This window comes from Arachis stenosperma, chromosome 3 (assembly GCF_014773155.1).
Source record: "Arachis stenosperma cultivar V10309 chromosome 3, arast.V10309.gnm1.PFL2, whole genome shotgun sequence".
NCBI classification, from domain to species: Eukaryota; Viridiplantae; Streptophyta; class Magnoliopsida; order Fabales; family Fabaceae; genus Arachis; species Arachis stenosperma.
Genome location: NC_080379.1, coordinates 12465029 through 12475095, shown reverse-complemented (window position 1 = coordinate 12475095; position 10067 = coordinate 12465029). Strand labels below are relative to the sequence as shown.

General features: G+C 32.5%; 1 protein-coding gene across 1 annotated transcript; it reads right to left on the bottom strand.

Annotated features, from left to right (window-relative positions):
- Positions 1–4124: 4124 nt before the first annotated feature.
- Positions 4125–4502, bottom strand: LOC130965500 (uncharacterized). The gene has a single exon (XM_057890260.1). The coding sequence runs from the start codon at positions 4500–4502 to the stop codon at positions 4125–4127; it is 378 nt and encodes a 125-aa protein (XP_057746243.1).
- Between the last annotated feature and the right edge of the window lie 5565 nt (positions 4503–10067).

The window sequence follows — 10067 nt, the reverse complement described above, 5'->3', positions numbered from 1 at the left end:
GGATGTTATGAATAAAATTTTTTTGCATTTTAGTTCTCATTCTGGTGCTAATCATGTATATGAAATCTGTCATTTAGCTAAGATGCATAGATTACATTTTTCTTTAAATGATACTGTGTATATGACACCTTTAGAACTTGTTTTTGTGGATATCTGGGGACCTGCTCCTGTAATATCAAGAAGTGGATTTAGATATTATATTTCTTTTGTTGATGCACATTCTAAATACACATGTATTTTCTTACTCACAAATAAATCTCAGTCTTTAGTAGCTTTTCAGAATTATAAAATATTTATAGAAAATCAAACTGGACAAAAAATAAAAGCTTTACAAACGAATTTGGGAATGGAATTTATGTCACGTGTTTTCACTGATTTTCTTGCAAATGAAGGTATACATCATATAAAATCATGCCCCTATACTCATCATCAACAAGGAAGTGTTAAAAAGAAGCATAGGCATATTACAGAAGTGGATCTCTCCTTCTTAGCTACAGCTTCTTTGCCTATGCAATTTTGGGAAGATACCTTTCTGAGTTCTATTTATATCATTAATCGACTCCCTACCCCAGTTCTTGATAACAAAAGTCCTTTTGAGATTCTTTTTAAGCATCAGCCAGATTATACTTTCTTTAAAATTTTTGGATGTATGTGTTTTCCTTTCTTAAGGCCTTATAGTAAAACTAAATTTAATTACAAATCTGAACCATGTTTATTTTTAGGATATGATTCAAATTTTAAAGGCTATAAGTGTATGGCACAAAATGATAAAATTTATATGGCTCAACATGTGTTGTTTCATGAGTATACTTTTTCATATAAAAAATTATTTTCTAACATCTTGGGTAGAGATGATTCTTCCAAGAATAATCCAGAGAGTGGCAGCCAGCCTAAGGCCCCTGCATTTACCATCATTGATTCAACTCCACCATCAATATCCTCATCTACTCAAGCTACGAAGTCTTTGAGTATACATTCAGATACTGGATTACAAATTACAAGTAAACCATTGCATGATATAACATCTCCTTCTCACTCAGGTTTGGACACTCATGACACTACTTCTAGTAATGAGAATGAGGAAATCAGAATTTCAGAATGTCACCCACCTTCAGCATATCATACCCATTCTTCTCTGGACATGATTCCTATTAGTGGTATTGAAACTAGCCTTCCTTCCATTTCTTCAACAAATGCTCATTCGATGACAATAAGATCGAAATCTAGAGTGTTCAAACCAAAAGCCTTGACTGTTCAACAAACTAATCTACTACACAATACTCCAAGGACTATGGCTGAAGCGTTACAATATTCTCACTGGAGAGGGGCAATGGATAAAGAGTTTGCCGCTCTTCAGAAGTGCAAGACATGGGAATTAACAGAACCACCAGCTAATACCACAATTATTGGAAGTAAGTGGGTGTTTGCTATAAAGAAAAATGCTAAAGGTGATATTCTGAGATATAAGGCAAGACTTGTTGGACAGGGTTTTCATCAAGTGGAAAGTATAAACTATGATCAAATTTATAGTCCAGTGGTAAGGCCTTCCACCATTAGAGTTATCTTAACTATTGCTGTTTCATTAAATTGGCCATTGAGACAGTTTGATTTTGATAATGCCTTTTTCAATGGCACCTTAAATGAGACTGTATACATGATGCAACCTCTGAGATACTCTACAAAAAGTGAACAACTAGTGTGCAAGCTAAACAAGGTCATTTATGGCCTAAAACAAGCACCGAGGGCCTGGTATAAAACATTAATTTATGTAGATGATATAATTGTTACCGGTAATAATGCTGCAGAATTAGATAAATTAATTTACCAATTGAACAATATTTTTCCGTTAAAGGATATGGGGAAGTTTAGTTATTTTTTAGGCTTGAAAGCTTCATATTTGTCTACAGGTAGTGTTCACATTTCACAAACTAAATATGCATTTGAATTACTTAAGAGAGATGGAATGGAGACTGCGAATTCGATGCCTACCCCAATGATGTCCAACACAAAGCTTTTAGCTCATTACTCGGAACCTTTTCATGATCCCAGACTATACAGATCAATAGTTGGTGCACTTCAATATCTCACAATGACAAAACCAGATATTGCCTTTGCTGTTAATAGAGTATCTCAGTTTATGCATCAACCAACATTGCTGCATTGGAAGAGTGTAAAAAGAATTTTGAGATATGTGAAAGGTACAGTAGATCATGGATTATTATTTTCTAAATCTACTGATTTTAGGTTGTTGGCTTTTTCAGATGTTGATTGGGGTGGAGATCTAGATGATAGAAAATCAATCACTGAATTTTGTGTTTATCTTGGATGCAATCTGATCTCATAGAAGAGTAACAAGCAGACAAAGGTGAGCAAGAGCAGTACTGAAGCAGAATATAGGGCAATGTGTGCTGCACAAACTGAGCTAATGTCCATACAGCAGTTTTTGAGAGAGCTTCGAATCCTACAACCTATGTCACCAACCATCTTTTGTGACAATCAGAGTGCCTGTCTATTGGCTGCAAATCCAGTTTTACATAGTAGATGTAAACACCTTGAGCTGGATTTGCATTTTTTAAGAGATTTAGTAAATCAAAAATCTCTCTATGTTGTTAATATACCCTCTCAAGATCAGGTGGCCGATTCTTTAACTAAACCATTGTCCCTAAGTTCATTTCAAAAATACAGGTTCAAACTGCGACTTCGAGACAAATTGTGCCTCAGTTTGAGGGGGAGTATTGATAGAACTGTTTAGTGAATACTTAAAGAATTATAAATAGGTGTGAGGAATGCAGATTTGAGATTTTAGAGCTCTTTTAATTTTACATTTTTCAATAGAACTCATTGTTTTTATTTTTCTCAAGAAATCTTCTCTATTCTATAATCCTCTGCTTCTCAATTTCCTTCTGCTTGGGTTCACTGTAAAGTAGTTTTCTAGGGTTTTCAATTTCTCTTTTAATGATATTTAGAATATTTTGCTAAGTAATTTTAATTTTTTTTATATTAATGTTTTTTATTTATAGAGAATTCTAAAAATTAAACATTACAATTATGTCCAAATAAAAGATACAATATCTATAACCACATATAACTTATCATTAATCATCCGTTGTCATAGTTTATCTGTTAGTTCTTGTTGAAGAGTTGTTTTTGCCATTGAAACTTATTTCAAATTCAATAACTATAATAATAGCTTTTAAAACTGGTTCTTTTTCACACTTAAAGATTGACCGACAAAGCAATACATTTTTTACACTTGAACTTGATCACGGAAGTTCAAATAATAACTTTACATTTCTTTTTATTTGTCAACACTGATTTGTTGAAAAGTTTATTTTCACTAATAAATATAGTTATGCTTCGACAGAATGTCTTATTTTATTAATATCAATAATAATTTGTCGAAAATATTTTTTTGATATAACATTGGTAATGTAAAGATATGAGAAAAATAATATTCTAAAACGAAAAAACTGATAAAGTAACATTACACTTTATGTTTTAAGGGGGATAATATCACAGTTCGATTTAGACAATGATCAACATATAAAAAATAGTTCTTTGGCAAGTCTGATACCTCTTTTTAAAATATGTAATTCAAGCTAATTTTATTATATATCATTGATATGAATATATATATATATATATATATATATATATATATATATATATATATATTACTAAATAAATATAGTAGACCTACTTGTGATATATAAAGGATAAGTAAAGTTAATAAGAGATTAAAAAATACAATATAATTTTATGCCTCTTAGAAGTGGTTCACCGAACAACTAATATCTACTAAAGAGTCAAGAGATTAGGACTCGGATCAATATATGTATTTAAGAAACATAAAAAGGTGATGGAGTGAGTTTTATAACTGAAAGGTAACGGACTTCACACTTGATAGCTTGAAACTAGAGAGAATTGGGATTAGAATTCAGAGAGTGTGAGAATGATTTCATTACACAAGAATAAATTACATGAGTGTGTATATATAGTTAGATCTGGTTTACCTGCTGTATTAGTCACAACACTAACTACTATTAGTTACAACTGACATCTGTCTTTACTAACAACAATTAGTTTTTAACTAATTCTCTTTCATCCCCCTCAAATTCAGGCTGCTAAAACTTTGCATCCTGAGTGTCTCTAAATTCCAAGAACTTATTCGAAGACACAGCTTTAGTCATAATATTTGCAACTTGCAAGTCACCTGGGACTCGAAAAGTCCCCTTGGCAACATAGTCTCTAAGAAAATAAACATCCGTTTCAAAGTATTTTAAATGAGAGTGCTTAACCAAATTGGCTGCCAGGAGTATTGCTCTCTGATTGTCACACTGAATCACTGGTACTGGTATGCTTATGTTGATTTCAAGCGTAAGCTTTTTGATTGCCAATAGTTCAGTAACAAGATTACAAACTCCTCTGTATTCAACTTTGGTACTAGAACGAAAGACTGAAGTTTGCTTCTTTGATGACCAAGAAATGAGATTCGGACCCATATAGATACAGAAACCTGCCGTGAATTTTCTGTCTTCCACATCAAACGCCAGTCTGAATCGGTATACCCTAAAATGCTAAAATCTGATGCCTTTTAGAGATGCAGTCCCAAGGTGTTGATACCTTGTAGATACCGTAGAATACGCTTGACAACTTTCCAATGAATTCAGTTGGCGCTTGTATAAATTGACACACTTTGTTAATTGCAAAATCCAATTCGAACCGAGTAAATGTGATATATTGTAGACTGCCAATGATGGATCTATAGAGACTACGATCCTCAAAAGGTTCACCATTAGTGGAGGTTAATCTAAAAGTTGATGGTATAGGTGTTGGTAATGGCCTGCAATCTTATAAACCAACTTTCTTTATCACATCAAGAATATACTTAGATTGTGTGAGTAAGAGACCATCAAAGATTGGCTTCACTTCAATCCCTAAGAAATAATGAAGATCTCCCAAATCTTTGAGTGAAAAGCAAGCATTTAAGCTCTTAACCAAGTCTGAAATGACAACAGTTAAGCTACCCGTTATGATAATGTCATCCACATACACAAGTAAGAAAATTGTGGAGTTACCTTCGGTTCTGTGAAAAAGAGAAGCATCTGATTTTGTAGCTGCAAAACCAAGGCTAAATAGAGAGCTAGTGAGCTTAGTGAACCATCTTCTGGGCGCCTGCTTCAGCCCATACAAGGATCGAATTAGTTCGCACACCATTTTATCATTTTCAGCTTCATATCCAAACAGCTGCTTCATGTAAACTTCTTCCTGCAACTCCCCATTAAAAAACGCATTATTAACATCAATTTGTTTGATTGGCCAGCCCTTTGACAGAGCAAAAATCAACAAAATTCTAATTATCATTGGATGAATCACGGAACTGAATGTTTTTTGAAGTCAAAACTAGGCTTTTGGTGACAGGCAAGAGCAACGAGCCTTGGTTTGTACTTGTTAATGGAGCCATCCTGGTAATATTTCACCATAAATACCCACTTAGGTCCAATTGCTTGATAGTTTAGAAAAAGCTCAACAATGCCTCAGGTGTTATTTCTCATCAACGTTGCATATTTTTTTATCTATGGTTTGTTTCCAATGAAAAATGATCAGTACTTCCTTTGGTGATTTTGGTTCAAGAGATTTTGTGATGCAAGTGAAGGTTTTGGATTTGTTGTTCCCAGCCTTTAACCTTGTTCACATTAGGTGTGTGTTGGTTGTAGATTGAGAAATTGGAGGAAGAGAAGTAGTGATTGAAGTAGGATTGATTCTGGATGGATCTAGTGTTAGATTTTCATGGGTTTGTGGTTGGTCTACAATGGTTGTTGCTAATTCGGGTAGTAGTGTAGGTGTAGGTGGATTGAGTTGTATAGTTGGTGTAAGGATTGGAGGTAGGGTATGTATTAATGGAATTGAAGGCATTGAATGTTGCTATGTTGGAACTATCGGAGTAGTTACTATGGATGTGTAGCCATAACTCTCTTCTTTGAAGGGAAATACTATTTCTTCAAACACAATATCTTTTGTGATGATCTTGCTTGCTGATAAATCCTAATTTTATGGTTTATCTTATGTTGAATTTAGGAAATTTCATCAACTTATCTTACGTTTATTCAATGAAATATCATGATTTTGTGAATTTTTTTTAATTTGTGCTTAAGAGTGAAAACATACTTTTTAAGCCCTTAATTTGATCAATTTAATCCACTTTAATTGCATTTGATGCCTTAATATATTTGTTGAGTGATTTCAGGTTTATAAGGTAAGGATTGGATGGAAGAAGTGAAGAGAAAAGCATGCAAAGCGGAGAATTCATGAAGAAATGAGCATTTGGATGATTCATGGCCACGTGCACGCGTCATCCACGCGTACGCGTGAGGAGGGAATTTGCAAGGCGATGCGTCACGCACGCGTACACGTGACGTTGGTCACGTGACCTCATTAAAGTGAATACGCTGGGAGCCATTTCTGAGCTTTCCAGGCCCAAATCCAACTCATTTCTAAGGCTATTTGATGCAAAATTCAAGAGGAAATAATGGGGGAGCAATTAGATTAGTTTAGGATCATGCTTTAGGTAGTTTTTTAGAGAGAGAAGCTCCTTCTTCTCTTTAAAAATTAGGGTTCTTAGTTTAATTTTCTTCTAGATTTAGGTTTTGATTCTTGTTTTCAATTAGTTTTTCTTGCAATTTCTTGTTCCTACATCTTTGTTCTCTTAGTTTAGATTGTTAATTTCTCTTTTATGCCCATTTTTATGTTGACGAACTCTTGTTAATTTCAATTTTCTTTTAATGCAATTTGATGTTTGTTTGTTTATTGTTGCTTAATTGAGTTGTTATTGTCATTTTCTTGCATCGGGTAGTTGTAGAATTCATTCTTCCTTGCAATTTTACCATGTTTTCATTTTATGTCTTCCAAGTATTTGACAAAATATTTGGTTCGATGTTAGAATAGTTTTTGAGCATTCTTTGCTTGAAAAGAAAAATTGGACAATCTTAAGTCATTAATACCCAATTTAGATTGGTGATCTAGAGTGATTAGTTAGTCTTGTATCCATTAACATTACTTATGGATTGGGATTAACTAGTCCTATTTGACTTTCTCTCAATATGAAAATAATATTGTACTTTCTTCCGATGTTGGAGATGACGAAATAGGATTAGCTCCTGTTAACCATTGTATTATGATTAATGACTTGGATAGAAAGCCTTAATTCTCAATCCTTGCCATGAATGCCTCTTTTTAGTAATTGCTTTCTTTAGTTGTTTGCTTTATTTTTTTACCGTTTAATTTCTTGCACTTTTATCAACTCAACCCGTGAAACTCATAACCAATAATTGAGCACTAGATTGTAATTCCTAGGCAGAACGATCCGCGACTAATACTCTTGGTTATCTTTACTGGGTTGAACTTGTGACGACCAAAATTAAAATTTGATTGAGGATTGTTTGTTGATTGGGAACTATACTTCGACGGAATTATTTTGTGAAAATTTCTAACCGGCGATAATCCTCACAACACTTGCCCAACTTGGTGAGGCACTTGAATCCCTTATAATGTGGGGCTAGTCTTAGATAAACACAGGCCTCTGATTAGAATTTCAACTTGTCTTTATTGTATAGCCTCGTGTGAGAAAAGCATAGACAGTCGAATACCTTAAGTATTGAATAAGATGGAGCTTTTTCAAACAGTCTTTGGAATGGTAAGTCAAAATTTAGCACTGAAGGGAGTAAATTAATAAGTTGAGCAGCTGTCACAAATACCACTCCCCAAAAATTCTTAGGAAGATGAGCTTCAGCCAAAAGTGTCAACCCCATTGTGGTAATATGCTTATGTTTGTACTCTGTTGTATCGTTCTGCTGATAAACATGCGAGTAAAAAAACATGTGTTAAATGCTTTCACAACCCAAATATTTCGTCAAAGCAACATTTTTTTTGCATTGTCGGACTGAATTCCTTTAATTTTAACACCTAATTGTAGCTCAACCATTTTCTTAAAATGCATAAAAATAGTTTACACTTGTGATTTGTGATGCAAAAAGTAAATCCAAGTAAATTTAGTGTACACATCAATGAAATGCAAGTAGTAGCAAGCACCATTTATTATTACTGGTACAGGGACTGACTCCAAATATCAGTGTATACAAGTTGTAATGAACTATTGAACTTGGTTATTAAATTAGGAAATGAAAGCTGTTGTGATTTACTTAAACAACAAGAGCTGCAAATAGAATTTGGGTGTTTGAAAAAAATGTTACAGGATTTTAATATTCTAAACAAAACATCTATGGAAGAATGTCCTAATCTCAAGTGCCAAAGCTTAAATGCATCATCATCTTGGACAGTAATGATGTGTGCAGCAGGTGAGATTTGACTTTTATTTGGACCAAAAGAGTAAAGTCCATGATCAATTGATTTTCAAAGAAGAGTCTCCTTAGAATCCTAACATTTTATATATCAGCCATTAGTATGACATTCTATCTATACTAGTCACAAATTCATGCACACTAAGTAAATTCTTTGTTAAATCAGGCACATGCATCAGTTTATGCAGTTTAAAAGTATGCGAAAAAGAAAATGGTTTGAACAAAAAGCTACCAATGTTAGAGATTATCAAGGTATTACCATTTTTAACTTGTATTTGTTCATTTTTTCTATAAAGTGTATATTCTGCCAGCTGAGATGCATCGGAGTCAGAGTACCAATTCGGATCAAAGATAGTTATTTGAGCAGCAAATGCATCAAATGCCTCAGTTGTAGTCAAATTGGCTTGTGATCTATGTTGAGAACCAGAGAGAGTGAATTTTTCGTTGAATTTATGCCAACATTCAATAGATAAATGACCATATTTTTCACATACTTGACATGTAGGCCTCTCTGAATAGGTTCTGCCTCTACCTCTAGATGTACTATATTCTCTACTTCTATCTGGAGGAATATTGTCATAACCTCTGCCAACTCGATAATGATTTTCACTGTAGTTATAATTTCTTGGAATCCCTATGCCAAAACCTTCATTCATTGCTTTCCTCTATGCAACATTAACTTCAACAGTAGAGTCTGACCTTTATAACTTCTCAATCCACTCTTCTTACGTTAAAAGAAGTGATTCCAATGCACCAACCGAAATAGAATTTTCTCTAGTATTTATTGACCAAACTCTTCAGTTAATCCTCCTAAAATTGCTTTAACATTTGCAGCTTTATCTAATTGTACATCTATTAAAATCAAGGTATCCACAGTTTTTTTCACATCTAACAAGTAATCAGCCATAGATCTCTCTTTCTTTATACAATTAAGCTTGTTTCTTAATTAATGTCTCTAACTTTTTCTACACTTGACATACAAAAATACAGCCAACTATTCTTGAAAGTGAATGATGCACACTTATCGAAGCGACGAGCCAAGACTTGAGCAACGCATCCTTAAAGTATATTTTTTGTTTTTAAAATTTGCTAAAATTTTTTAAAATATTTTAAAATTACTCATAAGTTTTATTTTGTTTTAATTTGTCCCAAAAAATTTTTATTTGCATCGAATATAGCTCTAGCAACTAGTTTTCAAAAAATTCAGAACTAATTCAGCAATAATTTTAAAATATAAATAAACTAGACATAATTGTTATACATTATTATTAGATTGATCCTAAACTTTTTAAAAATTTAGCTGTTAGTAATATATTTCATGTAAAATAAAAACTTTTACAATAAAATTAAAATAAAATAATATTTAAAGATATTTTTAAAATTTTAAGTAAAATTTAGGAATAAAAATTATACTTTACCGAAAAGTAAGCTTAACTTTTCAAATAAAGATAAAACTATTAGTATTTAATAGTTTTCCTTAAAAGTTGATTGAGATAAAATATATAATTTATTTATTTTAGTTTTGGTCTTACTATATATATATATATATATATATTGTTTTTGTCAAAAAAAATTTCTATAAATATTATAAAATGTCAACTCTGCAATTAAATGGTAAATATTATTGAATAATAGCTTACTAAAAAAATATTTGATTATTTATACCTAATTGTGAATTTTTGGTTTAAGTTTTTATCCTTTTTATAATTT